Source organism: Agelaius tricolor, unplaced genomic scaffold (assembly GCF_023055355.1).
Source record: "Agelaius tricolor isolate 1412-34295 unplaced genomic scaffold, bAgeTri1.0.p SCAF_20, whole genome shotgun sequence".
Classification (NCBI taxonomy): Eukaryota; Metazoa; Chordata; class Aves; order Passeriformes; family Icteridae; genus Agelaius; species Agelaius tricolor.
In genome coordinates, this window is record NW_027269280.1 from 11,620,221 (window position 1) to 11,638,374 (window position 18,154).

Below are 18,154 nucleotides of genomic sequence, written 5' to 3' on the forward strand. Positions count from 1 at the left end.
TCTGAAAATAAAGGGGCTCCCATCAAGTCCCCCCAACCCCTTCTTTGTTACCCAAAAAATAAAAGGAAAGAGGAGCAGTGCTCTTCCAGAACCACGGCACCTTGTGCCCTCTCAAACAAACAGAGACAACAGTGCATTTCAACTTTATTAGAAAAGAAACCCAAAAGTTTATACAAAGCTCTGCATTTTACAGAAAACCAACCCCCCAAACACAAAGAAATCCGACATTGCAAGCTGTATGCAGTTTCTGTTTTCATGTACAGACATATATATATGTACATACACATATATATATGTGTGTGTGGGAGCACGCAGTGTATATATAGTGTGTGACGTCTTTTTTTTGCATGGTTTGCATTCATTATTTTACAAAGTTAACATTCAGTAGAAAAAAAAAAAAAAGGATTTTTGTTACCATTATTTTCTCATATAAATAACTGTGAGCAGTCCCTCTGCAGATAGATAAAAAACACCTTTTCGTGTCATTCTGTAAAAAACAGACATTACTGAAATGGTACTGAAATCTTCCAAGTTTTTTTTTTTTTTTTTCAATACCACCATAAAAATATCATCTAGCCCCCAATTCAAAATGCTTGTCCAAGGCATTAGAAGAGAAAGGACTGTAAGACAATTCTGGAAAGATCAGTTCTTTAAACCAACATTCAGGTAGATAAATTTTGCTGGACCTCATACACTGGTGTGAAATGAGCACAAACAGGAGACCACCCTCTCTGTTGCCTGGAAAAGCTGCTTCTTTTGTCTATTTGAAAGAGTCAAATTCCAGCCAAGCCCCCAGCAGTGTGAAGGAGCTGACAGACCCTCAGCTCACCTTCCTTGCCCCATGACAAAGCCACAGATTTTCTCGATGCAATTAAAATCTCTACCAGCTCAGCAAATTTTTCCTACTCCATTCACCTTAGAAAGAGCTGTTGGATTAATCATGGCATGGTTAGACAGACATCAGGTTGCTGAATTACTGGGAGAAAAACTTAGCTAGAGGGGGAAAATACAAGACAACTAAAAGGAGGAAAACACTAAAGGAAAGAGCTACTGGAGCAACTCCCAAGGCTCTGGTTTGGAGAAGCAGGAACAGTAGAGAGAGAAGAACTGCAGCTCAAAACATCCTTGTGTTTACTGAAGTTCCTGGTGACAGTGTGATCCAGATTTACCAACTGCCTGGTAAACAACCAATCATTCTTTCTGTCAAGCACCATGATGGGGAGAATGGCCAAGAGTCTGAAGGCAATACAAGTGGCTGTGGTGATAACAAAGGGAATGAAAGTGAAGAACACAATGATGCCAATTAGATGGAGAGTAATGCCAATGAAGATGTTTCAACTTCCAGAGATGCTGGCAACAAGAAGAATGGTTATGTGGTTGGTGTTGATGATGGCCAGAATTCATTCATATGTCCATGTAGTCATCATCTTCATCAGTATCACTTTCCAGTGAGGACTCCTGGCTTGAGGTCTCTAAGATTTCCAAAGCTGGCTGACAAAGGCTCTCCTTCTTTACATTCGCTGCAGACTGAGCAGACAAAATAGCAGACTGATCCCAAAAAGAGAGAGAGAGAATATATTGCTAAATAGTCAGGATAAACCCATGAGCACAGGGACAAAAGCCCACTGGTTGCTATTCCTTCACATTCAATAACTGCCTTGTGTTGATAAAAGATGTCATTCTAATGTAAAACCACATAACATTTACAGTAGGCTTCCCCACAGTTAAGGTTCTGGCAGCTTCCACTCATCTAAGAACTGCAATGGGTCACTCAGCCATTTTTGTAATTTTTTCCAATCCCTCAGAAAAGGGATAGGGACTAGAATAGATCTCATTTCACCCACAGCCAGTATTTCACCAGTCTTTTAAGAACTGGCTCCTGCTGGTAAGAGCTAGCACCTCCTTCCACTACTTATCTACCTCTGGTTATGAACTGGGGACATGAACTGTTGCTTCTTTCATACAAGTATTTTATTGAGGGGAGAATTAAGATAAAAACAATAATCTAAAAAATTACTGTTTCCCTTTTATTACCTTTAATTTTTGCTTGGTCTCTTCTGAAATGCTGCCCTTTGGAGAAAGGAGGGTGGGAGTGGGTGGAGTGACAGTGATCTCAGGTGGAAATTTGGTGACAGATGAAGGTATGAAAAGCTTTGGCATGTTGGGCAGAATGCGAGTTTTTACTCGGGTGCCATCTGTCTTGTTCTGCTGACTTCCCAAAGTCTGTGAACTGGAGCTGAGTTCAGGCTTGGAACTGGAGGCTAAACACAAAACAGCAAGGAAAAAATATGTTAGGAAGTTATCTAGGATTTCAGATGTCAAAGAAGAGGGTGGAGTTCATTGTTAGATGTAAGGCAGGCTCAAAAGGCCTTTCTTCAAGCCTTGCAACAACCAAAGCTTAGAACCAGAAAAAAAGATTGTAGAATGACAACTGGAAACCAACAGTAATTAAAAAAATCTTACTGGATGTCAGAAACCCAACCTGCCCAAGCACAACAAATGGTAGTGCAGCACTGGCCATCTACATCTACCACAAACACCATCTTCCCACTGGGTCAGATGCAATCATCTCCTGTCTCTCCATCCTGCAATGCAACAAACAAAGCTCTCCTGCTTTATAGGAGCCTTCATTTCCTCCACCCCAGCCTTGTCTCTGCAATTACAGAGAGAGCAACTCCTCAACAATCAGAGAAAAATCTATGGTGACACTTGTGAAAATGTCCCTGTTACAAACCCTGCCATGATCCTGCCTCCTTGGTGGGCTCATGGCACTGGCTCCCACACTGGTGAGCAGCATTCCCACATCCCTCCCCAGTGCCTCAGCCTGGGGCCTCTACAGTTGCTCAGAGTGTTTATTGAATACATCCCACAAGGATCCAGCCCTTCCCCAGGCACCATCACATTACAAAATTATCTAGACACAACAATAACCAGGAGATGACAATGCTGCAGTGTTAAAAACTGAGTATTTGTTAAAAGAGATTTCTTACTAATAATGCTGCTTCACATGGAGTGCAGATTATTTTTTAGAAACTATATAAATGGTAAGACCAGAACCTTTCTCAGTTTGGCAATAATGACAGGTGTTCATATACATTTTTTCAGATCCAGTATTGTCAAATCCACCTCTGCAGATATTAGGAATGGACATGGCCACTTACACACAGCAAAATAAAATGCCAGTTTTCTAATGCTAACCTAGAAACAGGCAGCAGCAGAGCAAACTACTAAGGGATGTAAAATTGAATTGCATGTTCTCAACAGCACACAGGAATGTAAGAGCTGCCACAGCAAATGAGGCATGGCTTTCCATCAAGGTCAGTGACCCATCTCCATGGGCAGCCAATCCTTCCAGACAGTAATCAGACACAGGATGATCTGCTCTCATAAATAAGGAAAAACAAGATACTCCAAACATGAAAATCTAGATTATGCTTGCCTGAAATACCAGGTTTTACATTTTTTTCAATTAAAACACCAACTTCTTCTCTTGGGAAGAGGGCAGAGGAGGGATAGAACACACTAACTGCTGTAATGCTGGTTTTTATGTTTACTTAGACTGAGTCAGTTTGGTGAAAAACCATTTCCTTCTGCTAAATATCCCAACAGTGCAATCCAAACTGTTATCATACTACCCCATATAAGACTGCAATTAAAAGAAAAATTCTGCTTTAAAGGATGAACAAGCTATATTGCATGAAAGCTGGTCCTGGAGGTTTTTTATCTGGCTTTGCTGCCATGGTATTTAGCATGCTGGACATGCAGGAACCACAATGCCCACCAAGGGATGGGAGGGCTCCTGCCCAGGAAGCTCAGGCAGTGCCAGGAATGCATCAAACTCTGCAGTACCTGACTGCAAGGCAGGCAGGGAAACTGAGGCATGCCAATCCAGCTGTCCAAGCAATCAGTGCCTACAGAGGATGCACAGCTCACCACCCCACTTCAGAATTGCCTGAGGCACAGGAAGCTCCTACCTGGGGTACAAACATGTCCTGAATTTGTGCTGGGCACGGGCTCCACGTGCCAGCACACAGGCTCTGGCGGTGGCGCGACCGTTGCCATTTTCATCTGCTGACAAAGCCGGGACTCCTGCTGCTGGAATCCAAGCCCCTCCAAAGGCACTTCAAGCTCTTCTTCCTCTTTAGTAATGAAATATAATTCACAGATTAAGAGACATCCTGATCTCTCTCCTAAGCCTCAATCCTTTTGCTGTCTAACCAACAGGTAGAAAAATCCTTTTAACCCTTGCTCTGTTTCTAAACCGTAACATGACTGAGTGAAATGAAATATTGGCAAGTTAAGATGGCAAAAGCAACTTTTTCATAGTAGTGCCATCAATTCAAACTCTTAAAAAAAGGTAAACGTCATTTAAATAGCGAAGGAAAAAAAATTTTGAGGTTGACATTTTGTCATCTCTGCACATCTGCAGAAACACAGAGAGCTGAGCATGAGCTGAGCTGGGAGGGCTGGGAGGAAGAGCTGCAGAGCAAAATCCAGCACCCTTAATGCAGGGCCAGCTGTGATCAGTGGGGCCCTCTCTGATCTCCAGCCACAGTACCTGCTCCACTGAGCACAGCTCAGGGCCAAGGAAGACTCATTACTGTCAACATCCCCTACCAGGGCCAAATCCATTGCTCATGAAACCAATATCAAGTGATCCTGAATGCCCACTCTTCACTGATACATCCACTGTACCTCTATAAATAGATCAGCCTAAAATTCCCACCTTCTGCTATTCTAGAACCTGGGATGTTTGCAACTCAGAATCCAGCCTTGTTATGATGTACCAGCTGTAGCTGCTTTTAAAGGAGTGCAGTGTAAAAGCAGCTTTCTGACACGCTGGGCTGCATGTTGTACATAGCAGGAGTCATCTTCACTGAGCTACTGAAACCTGCCAGTGCCCTCGTGGGGCAGGGCAGTGACCCTTTCAAGGCTATGGACACACAAACAAGCTCTGATTCTCTGTTAAAAATGAAGACATTCCTCAAAAAACAAAGGGCTGCCTAGCCTAATCTGAATCACCTCCTGTTTCCACAGGCTAAGGTTGCACAGGCAGCTTTCATGGACCAGCACATGCAGTGGATAGTCACAGTCTCACTTGCTCTAAAATTCTTTGTATGGCAATGCTCTAAATTAATTTGGGATTTTGACCATGCAACGTCTTAAAAAGGAATACATATTTTAACTTTTCTTCATTGGAAAACTGCTCCCACCCCCTCAAGTGTTGAAAACACTTCTCCATCTCCACCAATATAGAGAAGATCTCGGAATTTACCATGGTAATATTCTCCTGTACAAGAGTTCCCCTTGCAGAAACTGCTTTAGAAAACATCACAGCTTAACAGTCTGATCTACACAGTTTGAAAGATGCAACTTTTAAAAAGAGTTATCATTTCTATGGTTCTTGAATAACCTGTATGAAAAAAGCTCAGGAAAGCAGGCTGCTCTTTCATCCACTCATTTTCATAGGTAAAGAAAAAGCCCCATCATCTAGACTTGTAGCTGAAAGCTGACATAACCCTTAAGATAAATGAGACTGCTTGTAGAGAAGTGTCCAATAGCTCCCAAAAAGGAAAGGTCACCCACTACAGCCCAGTTCACAGGCAGCTCCTGTTCTGAGATGTTCCACTCACTATCCAGCACAAAATGGAACAGCCTAATGCAGATGAATGTGCTTGTCGTTCTCAGCACTCTCCTGCACATTTCTCTCTGGATACTTCAAAATACAGCACTGGGAGTAGGAAAATAATACTTGCATCTGTACATGTATTAATAGACCAAATCAGCTGAGAACAAGGCAGAAGGAAGGGCTTAACTGTAGGGAGCTCGAGTAGGAAAATCCCAAAGTGTTGTTTCCCTTCTGAAGAAGCAGAGGACAGCTGAAGGATCCCTGGGTCTGCTGCCCTTTCCAGCAGCACACAGGGATTTAACCCCATGCTGCCAAAGAGCAGCCCCAGGCCAGCACATCCACATCCCATCCCATCCCTGGATCCCATCCCTGGATCCCATCCCATGGATCCCATCCCATGGATCCCATCCCATCCCTGGATCCCATCCCATGGATCCCATCCCATCCCTGGATCCTATCCCATGGATCCCATCCCATCCCATCCCACAGATCCCATCCCTGGTGCTGACCACAGGCTGCAGTCTGAACCCAGAGCACTCCCACACTGACATGGCTACAACAAGATCTGAAGAAAAGCAGGATGAAAATGATGATGATTTCAGATTACTCCACAAGACAGAGGAGAAGTCAACTCATTCTCAACTCACTCCAGCCCTCCAGAATCACCATCTTAAGCAGGGTAAGTACTAACAGAATCTTTCTTATCCACTTATTAACCCAGAATACAAACCAGTCATTAACTTAGCAGGTACAGAAATACACAAACAAACTGCAAATGCTACAGCCTCAACTGTACTGCTAACTGAGAGCAGTTCTGTATCTACTCTACTACTTAACTACATTAGGGACTTATTAGTTCACAATACAGAGTAAGAGCTCTGATTTGCATTATTATTTAATGACAAAACTCTACTTCTTATGCTGATTACAATATTTGTTTGATTGTAAGATATATCATTGCTTAAACTGATTTGCTGTACTTTATTTTAACTAAATTATGGCCCACTGACAAAAGCTCTTTTGAGCAGCCTAATTCTAGGAAGATGCTACTAGACTGGTATCAGTCTGTGCTCTCTCAAGAGCCATCAGCATCCTCATACACATCTCCATCTTCCAGAATATATTTTTTCAAGTTTGGAAGATGCAGTTTTACAGTGCAGTAAAATTAGATTTAAATTGGAATAAAATATCTGACAGCAATTTTTAATGTAGAAGTGAATAGAAATGAAAGGGCAGGAGTCCAGCACACTGTGCATTTCTATCACTGCACTTCTAGAAACAATATTTGTTAATATTCTATTAAATGTGCCTTTCAGTACAATAGAAATCAAGAAGCACTGTTAATCAATCCCTTGCTGTCAGAGATGTTCAATACAGTTACAGAATTCTATTTCCTGACTGGGTCATACACTTTATTCTTTCAGGACTGTGCAATTTTAGGTTTTTTATTTAAATAGAAACAATACCATTCAAGTGACCAAGTTAAAAATAAAGTTAATAAACAAAATATTTCTTAGACTTCTTGAAAATAGCAAGAATTGGTTTTTCGGTGTACATATCATAATTTATACTTTAATATATTGCACAGATATTCGTTCTTTTTTCATTACAGACAAAAATATCAAAACAAGGAAGGACAATCAAGAATAAACAGCTGGATCTCCTCATTATTTGTCTAAAACAGATTTCTGAAGAGAATATTTTAATATTTGTTTTGAGGAAGATGCTGTTAGAGCCCTGAACATAATGTCCTAGTTCTTCTAATAAAAACTTTCCCCAGGGAGGTAAAGACTCCACTAACTCGTGAGCCACAATATTCTGCACAAGTGTGAGAACACCAGAATACAAGTGCAGCACATTCTGAAGGTGTTCAGAAGCTCAGATTTAATATCAGTTAATAAATCTTTCAGTATTACCCTGTACTTGTACTGTCTTGGCAGGTTTTCAAACATTAGCTCTACAAACCCAGTTGAAAATCAAACCAGTTTCTGAAGATAGAATATGCAAGAAGCACTCGTCCCCAGGTGAGGATGGGGCAGTGCTGTACTCTGGAGACCCATTTAGCACTCTCACAACACAAGACACAGAAATTAAGCACACAGAGAAAAGCACAGATTTGCAATGCACGTCACTATTGATACTGAAAAGTTCCTCTCCAATCGAGCTGCATTACCAGAATTTTTTTTTTAGCCTTCCCTTTCCCAACAGCTGCCTAAATCCATATAAAATAGTACACGAGACAGAAAGAGGGACATCATACCTTTCAACATCTCCCTGCTTTAGTGAGGAAGAAACAATTCAATGCAACAACCTACTCCAGCTTTCCTCTCCAACCTCTTCCCACTTGTTGCCAGGGTAACCAGTGTTTGCAGATGCCTATAGCGGGCGCCTGGGTTCATGACTTCATCACAGTTAATATCCTCTCCCAGCTCCTCAGCACAGAATGCACACATGCATTCATCCACACACTATCAACACACTGATTACACAACCCTGCAACCGCTCCTGTACCCACACCGCTCGCTCTGCTATTCTGCTGCACAGAAAAATCCAAAATAACGCCGGCAAAAATAATCCCTTGGCAATTTGGAGATGTGGAGAAAGTTTAAAAGCAGTGCTAGTGTAAGCAGTAAGCAGCTGCTCTGGTCCCTCTGCACTGAGCACTGACTGATTGGATTGCATTGTGCTGTCAGGTATGAGGCATTAATATTAGTGTTATAAAACATCTTGTATGGAGTTGAAAAAAATTCTTTAGTCATGCTCTAAACCTCTAACATTACAACTGGAAGCCCAGAAAATGTGACTAGCACCTGGAAAAAACATTTTCCAGTTTCTAACAGAAGCAGTTTGAAGTATTACAGCACAGATATGTTAAAGAATACAGGCAACACAGAGTGCATGCACAAAGCACCATTTCATTATGGGAAAGAAGAAGGAGCTGAGCTTTGAACTCCAGGACAAAATATTAACATCATTTCAAAAGAAAATACAAGGAAAAGTGAACAGACAACAACCTCAAGTGCTTAAATAAAGCACTTAAAAAGGGGTACATATTTTTTTATATATTTATATATATTTTATAATACATCTTTTTATGTATTCCTTTTTAATGTACTTGCACCACTTGCCTTCATCCCTCTGCAAAACCCCTTCCCCAGCAGTTCCCTGTGTCAAGACAAAAAACCTGAAAACACATCAGAAGAATTTAGCTGGTTTGTACTACCTTGCCTTCCAACTGCCTCAAGAGATTGAATTCTGTGTGCCTCCAGACCCCAGGAAACACTTCTCTTCCTGGTCCCAGTAACAACTGGTTCACTCTGCACTGGTGGCCACCCACAGCACACACAGGTCATTTGCTGTACAAGGCTGGGAATATTTGATTGTTTTTCCACCCCATGGAAACACGTCTGATCCTTTGCTCCCTGACATAGTGGAGGAAGTATCTTACCACATTTCCAAGGAATAATACTAATGTGAAAACAATTCACTTTCTCTATTCCATCAGCCTAGCTCTCCAGTGTGCTGGGAATTAATACAGCTTTTTTCCCCACACAGCAGTTGCAAAGGCCATGGAAAGCCTGAATTTGAAGGAGCTCAGAGTTTCCTTATGAGCTGTGCTACTAAGTCAGCAGAAAGACTGCACTGGAACAGGGGTTGGCTCAGCTGAGCAGAGTTAAGATGCAGAAACACAGAAACAACAGAGCCTTTAGCCATGAGGTAGCACAGCAGCCAGCCAGGCTACCTCGCTCATCACAGCATGTGGCAGGTACACTTGGTAGCCTTGCTTTCTCTACATTCATTCCAAATATCCTGCTATTAAATTTATTTCTAAAAAAGCACTGCCAAGTGCCTTTAGTGCATATAGCTGTAGAAAGAAGTATTTGACTTGAAATGCCAAATGCAGGAAATTACATTCAAAGCTGACACACAAAGTCGTATGTTAAAAATTAAGCATTGGAGTAATTTTGGAGGCAAAAAGCTGCAGAACACAAGTTCTGTTGGTCCTGAAAGAAAAGGAATTGAAGCAGTCTGGTGAGCAGAAGTTTGCAGTGCAATAGCACAGCACAGTGCTATATTTATCACTAGGTCCTGAGCAGGGAGAGTGTACTGTACAGTCAAATGAGACATACCCCAAAACTTCCTAATGCTGAGGTCAGCTGTCACAGACCATGAACAGCCTGAAATTGAAAATGGGTGCCTGCTTTGAAAGTGCTTCCTGGAAATAGTCCCTGGCCCATGCTAACTCCCAGATCCCTCCAACAGCCCTGCTGGGGCCAGTGTGCCAGCAGAGACAGAGAATTCCTGTGTCTAAAACCATTTCCTGCCCCCACCAGCTGTCCTGGAGGTGCAGAAACCTGGCATGCATGTAGCTAAAGAAAAACCCTGAAGTTCAATCCTTTCTCTTTTTTTTTTAAACAAAACTTCAATTTAAAAGAGCAAACAATGAGCCTAGATCAAAAAGACAACAGTTTGATATTCAACTACATGAACATTCAAATGGCTTTATCAAAACACAGCTAATTGATATTTGTTTCATATCTGGCTCAGCAAGGACACATCATGTGGAGAGCATCACAGCAGCAGCTGTGGACAGGAACAGTCATTTGCAGTCTCCTGCTTCTGGAATTTCTTCAGGAGTTGCCTAACAAAAGCTGTAAGAGCTTCCCCTTAGCATCAGGATTTCTCCCTCCTCTGCCCTGACAGCCAGCTAAGCACAAGGAAATTAGCAAAAGCAGCTGGCAGAAAAATCTCTCAAGTGAATGTAATGACACCCCACAATTTTCTAAGTACTTTGTAAGCAACACAATACCTGTGCAGAGGACTTATAACTACATCTCTCTTCAGTCTGCCTTTGTGCAGGAATATATGTAAATTTTATGCTGCTGACAGCAATCTAAGACTAGTGAAACTGAACCATATTGCAACCATAAAGCATTGCTACCATGCTCCTTGACAAAAATCTGCAAAAAATGTGTTCCAGTAGTGCAAGGCATCCACAGGGCAATGGCTCTCCAGGATTTTCAGGGAGATTTAAGAGTGCACAGGGCTAGAGAGGCTCCTGGAGCACAGACCTGCCCTGAGTGCTAAACCCTGGCTTCAAACCATCACCTCACCTGCCTCTGCTGGCCCTGCCCTGCTTGTTCTTGCTGATCCAACATAGGTACACAAAAATTATGACAGTTTTAATGTCAAAAGATTTTCTGCACTACATTGGATTGAGTAAATAAAACTTCAGGAATCTGCAGTGCACATATCAGAAATAGACATTAAGTGTACTGAACAATTCTTGTGCAATGAGTTTGTTTCGACAGGAGGTAAATCAGCACAATTTCCAAAGGGAAGAGGAAGAGCCATCACTGACTGGTACTGTCTGAGCACTGCAAAAAGGAATTAAGAAGTCATTCACAAACAGGAAACCCCTGCTGACATTCAGCAGTCGAGTTGTTTTCAGAGTGCACCCATTGTGAAAAATAAAAAGCTTCACAAAAAGCATAGATGAGACATGGGGAAGTGAGAATACCAGAGCCAAGGAGGCTGAAGCAGCAGGAGATCAGAGAGTGCTGCAGAGCTCACTGGGGAAGCCTGGCTGATCCCCACTGGTGACTCTTCAGTCACTCACAGGTGGGTGGGCAGGAGCTTCTACCCCAGCATTTAAAGATGCTTTAAAGCCTAGGAGAGATCCAGCCTTGGGAACTGAGGAAGAGAGCTGTCAAAAACCAGAACAAGTCAACAAGTCAACACTCTCCTCAAGAAATGGAGGAGAAAGCAGTGAAAGTAAGATGCATACAAGTGCCACAAGACAGCAGAGCAGAAGAACACATGCATTGAAGAGAGAAGCTCCACCTGAAGGGAGCTCACACCAGGCCACAGGTCCTTGGCCTGCCTAACTTTTCTATTTCATCTTTTTTTGAGTCATCTGTTGAGAAAACTCTGTGCTCTACAGCACAATTTTGAATTCAACAGAAAAAACAAGGAAAAAAAACCTGACTGCAATTAAGAGAGTTGAATGTTACTACTTATAGTAATTTAAAAAATTACTATAGGCAATTCAATTTAATTTTAAAAAAATTGAATTGAAATGCATAGTTAAAATAAGGTATAGACAACGGGGCCAAATACCTTTGTGTAAGAAGAGAAGTTGTCAAAACACTGAACTACAGGCTCCTAAAATCTGTGTTTTCTTCTTTGGAAATCCATGACAAGCAATCTCAGGAGCCACTGAGACCAGTATGAGGTTAAGCTCAACTTCTGATGGCAAAGTACAAGCTCTATTATTTCACCCAGGAACAAGAATTATTTCACCATTATTTCACCCAGGAACAGGAATTATTTCACCATTCTTTCACCCAGGAACCAGAATAATTTCACCATTCTTTCACCCAGGAACAGGAATTATTTCACCATTCTTTCACCCAGGAACAGGAATTATTTCACCATTATTTCACCCAGGAACAAGAATTATTTCACCATTCTTTCACCCAGGAACAGGAATTATTTCACCATTCTTTCACCCAGGAACCAGAATTATTTCACCATTCTTTCACCCAGGAACCAGAATTATTTCACCATTCTTTCACCCAGGAACAGGAATTGTGGATGCCCACTGAAGTTTGGTATCCAGAAACTCCAAGGAATGGAGGTGGGCCCTTGTGCCATGCAATGCTTTAATAGCAGAGGTGCTGCCAGTACAGAATGATGGTTTACATTCTCTGTGGTGATGCCTTAGGAAAACATTCAGTTCATTCCTCAGTCTTCTGAGAACCCAAAGTCATGCATCAATCGCTAAAATAAATTAAGTTGCAGACTTCAGGGTAAAGATGCTCCTTACACCTCACAGCTCTCCTGTGACTCCAGCACCCAGTTATCCTACAGGGTGAAATGTCACATTCCAACCCTACTTAGTGTCACTGAATTCCTAGGATTTCCCACTTCAAAACCCTCTTTACTTGGAACATTTGCCTTTCAAGGATTCTGCAGCTGCCTGCACACACTCAAACACTTTAACTTCATAGCTCTCTGTGCAATAGTCTGCTCCTCTTTCCACACAATGTCCTCTCTTGTATTTATTTCTTGTGCTTCTGAAACTCTCCAAGTTCTACAGGCTGAACTATTTTTACACCTCTACTTCCCCTGTTGTGCCCATTTCACAAACATCTGAAATTACAGCAGGATATTCCCATGGCTTATGGAGTGCCACTTCCCTGCACAACACAAGGAATTGTCTTCCCCAGCTTTGAGTTTCTAACTTTGGACAGCTTTATCATGACCTTGCTTTTATATTGAACTGCTTAGGCCATAAATGGACAAAAAATTAATAGTGAGGAGTCTTCTACTTGGATTTTATATTCCAACTGGTAAATAGCTGGCTTTAAGCAAAACACAGAACTTTAAATAATTCCAGGTATAAAAACCTCCTCTTGGTATCAGAACTCAAATGTGAATGTCTTCCTGTTCATTCCTCATAAAAATCATTATTGCAATAAGGACAGCCAAGAAGAAAATGTCAAGATTTTTCAGCAATTTAGAGCCATGTAATACTGGAACAGTGTGACAGGCTGGAGGGAGTTTACCTTAATTGTCCTATTTTAGCTTCCCCAGAGAAATGTTAGGCTGAGCTAGGAAGGCTCAGAGTCCCAAGCACATTTTTACCCAAATGTAGGAAGGTGTTTTGCTGAAACTGCCACCATCACCCCTCTGCTGCTGGACTCCATCTTGCTGTGCTCTGCACCATTAGTCATGCACCAGACAAAATCTCAGGAAAACATTTACATCAGAAATGAGTGGCACAGCATCAACAATGCTTGGAAAAACAAACCCTTTTCCTGGGTGAAATCAGAGAAAATGAGAGCAGCTAATACTCTCTGATGTGGAATACTTCCACGTGAATAAGTAGGTACAGGTAGAGGTTATGAGACAAAAGAGTTGAGAACAGTTTACTCTAAAAATGGGAGGAGTTTTTACCCAAACAGAACTAAAGGAAGGCAGATGAAAAAGGGTTGTAACAGAATGATAACTAGCTCTTTTTAGAGAAGGTGGATGCAAAGGCAGGAGAATTAAAAAGAAAAGAGGAAGAAAGGACACAGCAGTAATTGGTGTCTCTCTCAGCTAGAGAAATGACCTGTCAGGTAGGGCTGAGAGCCAGATACAACTCAGGCATTCAGCACTGGGCTTTGGAGACAGAGCCTCTTGATGTTCAGTTTCTGGGGTGTAATTCTGGCAGCTAACCCTTCCATCTCCCTCAACCAAAATGATGGAGAGAAACCATCAAAGAAGAATGAACAATATCTACTCTGCAACCTTAACGAAGCCCAGAAAGCCAAAAGATTACAATAAATGTTCCAATCACTGCAACGTGGCCTGGGGAGTTGCAGAGAGGAAAGCACATCAGAAATGCTTCTGAGTTCTGTTTGAAAGCCACAGAATGCCTGAGTTCTTCCCAGCATTGTCATTCCTACACCAGGCTCCTTAGCAAGCCCCTAAGAGCTTCACAGAGGATTCAGTTTTTCCTCCCCTGTTGTCTCTAGGCACAAACCCAAATTACTCCCTGCTGAGCAAGCCAGACAAGACATCTCATGACACCAGGCAACTCCATTCTTTTGCTTCCCAAGGAGAGTAACAAATGTAATTTACACACAGACTAGGCCATTCCTTCCTCATCACTCCCCTTTTCTCTTTTCCCTTCCTAAGGCAATCTCCCCTGGAACTGTGAAAAAGGAAAATTAGACAATACAACTGCTAGATGTTAATACAACTGCTGATACTAGATGTTAAATTTCAGTTTTGTTCTGTACTCAGAGATTAGCAAATTGGGAAAACCTATTTCTCCCTAACTTGCTCTTCACTGCTGATGAATTCAGACTATGTGCATTCAAATAACAAGGCTGATTACATAAGGAAAGAAATGACATCCAAGGAGTACAAAGACAAAAACTTTACAAAGTCACAACTCCAAACTAAGAAAACCTCCTGTCCCACAGATCTGGACACTATCTCCACTGTCTCTTCATGCATCATTTTCCACAATACCTGGTTTAGATGTGGTTCATTCATAACTTTATCTGGGCTCCCCTGACTTGTCGAAGGCATTTTGTGAGTAGTGCTGGGCCCAGCCTTGTAAACAGATGGAGTGAGCACAGGCAGCAGCAGATGCTTTTTCAGCCAGTGCTTCTGCTAAAGCTGCAACAAAGTACAGCCTATGGCAGGTGCTGTGCCACCTTAACATGCACAGTGTCCCACAAATACTGCCAGCCACCTCTTTGGGCAAGTCTGAAATTGGGTCTGATCTTACTTCACTCCCCAGAGTGGATCAGTATTGCCCAGCACAGAGATTTGTGTGCTAACAAGCCAACCTGCCATGACAGCACTAAAGCAAATGACAGCATTCTCATTTGTTCTTTCCTCATCTAGGAAACTGTATAGGACCAATTACATAATACAGTCATCAACAAATCCCACAATCATGCTATAGAATAAATAACATTTGTTTGGCTTCTTCAGTCCTTTCCTGTGCTCTAACCTGGCACATAACCACACCAGGGCTATAAATAACATATTCCAACATTCTGGTCCTGTCAGATGCTTCTTTTCTGCAATGTGCAACATAATAGTGATGATAAGCTAACTTTGTAGACCGTGCAGAATCTTGTTCATCAGTGTTATGTAGCTCCACACTCACATATGCTGGGCAGTGAGAGCTGCACAGCTAATTATGTTAATCAAGCACTTCTAAGACAGATTTAGGCTGCTCACCAGTTTATTTTAATTGTAATCACCTTACCTTACATCTTTTTAAATGTTAAAAGAAATGGATCCTCAACTCATTGAAGAAAGCAAAATAATTTTCATTTTAGTGCTGCTAGACACTTCAATTCTCTAAAAGAGATGACTATTTTCAGGCTGCTATTTCATGATTTCACACACAAGTAACATGGAGTGGTCACTCTTTTAATCCATCCCATAAATTAAAGTATTGATTATACAGATCCACTTGAGGATCACAACAAAAACCTGTGTAGCCTCTCGAAGGTGGTGCAGTGATGAGAAAAGGGGACAGAATCAGAGCTCAGGCACTACCTCAGCAGGTGGAATCTGATCAGAGGGGGCCAGAAGGAGCTCCCTGGCTGAGACTTACCAGGAGCAGCATCCCCCATGCTGGGGGCAGCCTCTGTGCCCTGGCCCCGCGGCTGCTCCGGCTCCCGCTGCGGCTCCGGCGGCACCGAGCACGCCGAGGATGAGGAGGATGAAGAGGAGGAGGCTGGCTTGGATTTGGAATGCAGCTCGTTCAGTCTCAGGAGGTTTTCAGGAGTCACAGTGTCTGCATTCACCGGGGTGGGATGCAGTGTGGCTGGGGCTACTGGGAAGAAGCTCTCCCGGGTGTCCTTCGGGTGCTTTGGGGTTGTGGGCGCTTCTCCTGTGGCCTGCACAGAAAAGGGGCAGCAGTGAGAAAAACTCTGCAGGGCACTGACTCTGTGCTACCTGCAGGCAACTCATCTCATGGACAGAAAACACTCTCTTTAAATGAATAGAACAATGACTCAATCACTATTCCAAAGAAATCTTTTCTCCTTTATGGATTATTTTTCTGTTCTTTATTGCCTGTTTATCAAACTAGCACTTGAACACTTATTCACATTTACAAAGTTTAATTTAACACATCCCTCACAACATAACATGCTTCCCTGAACTCTGCAATTAAGCATGAGTTACAATCTCCTGTAAACAGAAACATATTTCTTTCATTTAAAAATACATTGACAAGTGCTTGACCTGAAAAAACAGATCTGCACTGCTTTAAGAGACTTTGCAAATTATCACAAGAAATAATTCTTAGTGAATGATGTGAGAAGAAATGGAGAAAATAGAAGAAGTATTCACTTGTGAAATAAGAGATGAGCATAACTCCAAACCATAAATTCCTGACAAGTGCAGAACTGAGAGCACTGAGGTCCAGCTGAAGCAGGCTCAGGCAGATCTGCTGCCTGTGCACAGCAAGAGAGGCACCAAGAGCAGCGCTCCTCTCCAAAGCCATGCTAAAAATTGAGTGCAGTGTCATTTATTATACAGACAGAAGGTAGAAGTGGGACATAAATTCACCAAAGAAGGGAATAAAAGTCCCCATAAAATGAATATCTTCTCTATAACTTTTATCAGTAATCAAATAAAGTATTCTTGCTTGTGAGGCCACAGAAAGCATTTATTTTACACTCTCTACAGTTTTCAGTTAATGGAGATTTATTGGATCATAAAAGATGCAGTCAGATAGAATTCTCAGATGTTTAATTGTTTGCCTCATACCTCTAACAAGAAAAAAACCCCTCATTTTAAGCAGGATGATAAGAGTAAGAATGTCTGAAACAGAAGCAGGATTCAGCTGTCAAATGTAAAATCAAATTGGACCCTAATGTCCTAGATGACCAAAGATTTATTACAAAGCCAGAAAAGTCAGTAGAATTTCACTGAGAGAACAGAGCAGCTTTCAGGTGGAGAAAATGCATACTTAAAATTCAAAGGTAGAGAGCACACAAGTACATTTAAAAAAAAATAATTGGCAGAATGTATTTTTGAAGTTCCTGAACTTGATTAATCAATCTCTAAAAAGCATACAATTAAAACCTGCCAGATTCTATGTGTACACAAAAAAAAAAAAAAAGAAAATTCAGCAGCTATATTCACAACAATTACCACACTGGATCAAAAAAGGTCTGTTCTGCCTCTGAAAACAGCAAGTTTCTGGTGCTTAAAGCATCAGTTCCAAAACTAAAGGTCTCAACACACAAATGGGATCACAGAAACCTGGAAATGGAACTGCAGGAGCAAGCCTCAAGCTAGAAGTGAGATCACTTGAGGAAATGTTTTCAGCTGTGATTTAAAGGGAAAGCCCTTCACACCCCTGCACTTCATTAACTTGCATAATGGGTGATGTAGAACCTGACATTTCTGTGCTTGTATTGTATCCAGATTTTGTTCTGGAGAAACACAGCAAGGTACAACTTAGGTACATAGATGTTAAAAATGGATCTGCACCTCAGATCTCTACAAAAATGCACAGCTATTTGCAGAGCCAGAAAAGGGACATTTGGAAAGTAACTCAGCAGTATTTGGATGGAATTCAGATGAAAAATGATTCGAGAGAGTGCAGAGGTCTCCAGTCCAACTTCCCAGCTCCATCAGCTCACTGGGGCCAGGGCCAGCCCAGCCCAAACACTGCCAGAGGAGGAGATTCCAGAGCCTCTCCAGGCCCCTTTCCAGTGTTTTACCACCTTCCCAGTGAACATTTGTTTCCAGTCATTTCATCCAAATTTCTCTTGCTGCAACTTTAAATGGTGCCTCTTGTCTGGTTCCTTCCTTTCTGCTGAAAATCACAATTCTATAACCTTATTCTCCATTATTCTTCTCTTCACCAGGATGAAACATCCCAGCTCTTTTTCCAGAGAATTGAAACATTTTATTTACAAAAAAAAATTTATTTACAAAAAAATAATAAAGCTTTTAAAAGAATTAAAAATAATAAAGCTTAAAAAACAT

At 41.7% G+C, this 18,154-nt stretch overlaps 2 protein-coding genes across 2 annotated transcripts in view; one reads left to right on the top strand and one right to left on the bottom strand.

Moving 5' to 3' along the window:
* KLHL22 (kelch like family member 22) overlaps positions 1-18,154 on the top strand; it is a 303,656-nt gene that overhangs the window by 85,946 nt on the left and 199,556 nt on the right. The window lies entirely within an intron of this gene.
* CABIN1 (calcineurin binding protein 1) overlaps positions 133-18,154 on the bottom strand; it is a 116,572-nt gene continuing 98,550 nt past the window's right edge. Inside the window, exons 35-38 of the mRNA XM_071445630.1 lie at positions 15,762-16,047; positions 3,975-4,139; positions 2,035-2,261; positions 133-1,548 (exon numbers count right to left, since the gene is read on the bottom strand). Of these exons, the coding sequence (XP_071301731.1) occupies positions 1,405-1,548; positions 2,035-2,261; positions 3,975-4,139; positions 15,762-16,047 (822 nt within the window). The 3' untranslated portion in view covers positions 133-1,404. The remainder of the gene's footprint in view (positions 1,549-2,034; positions 2,262-3,974; positions 4,140-15,761; positions 16,048-18,154) is intronic.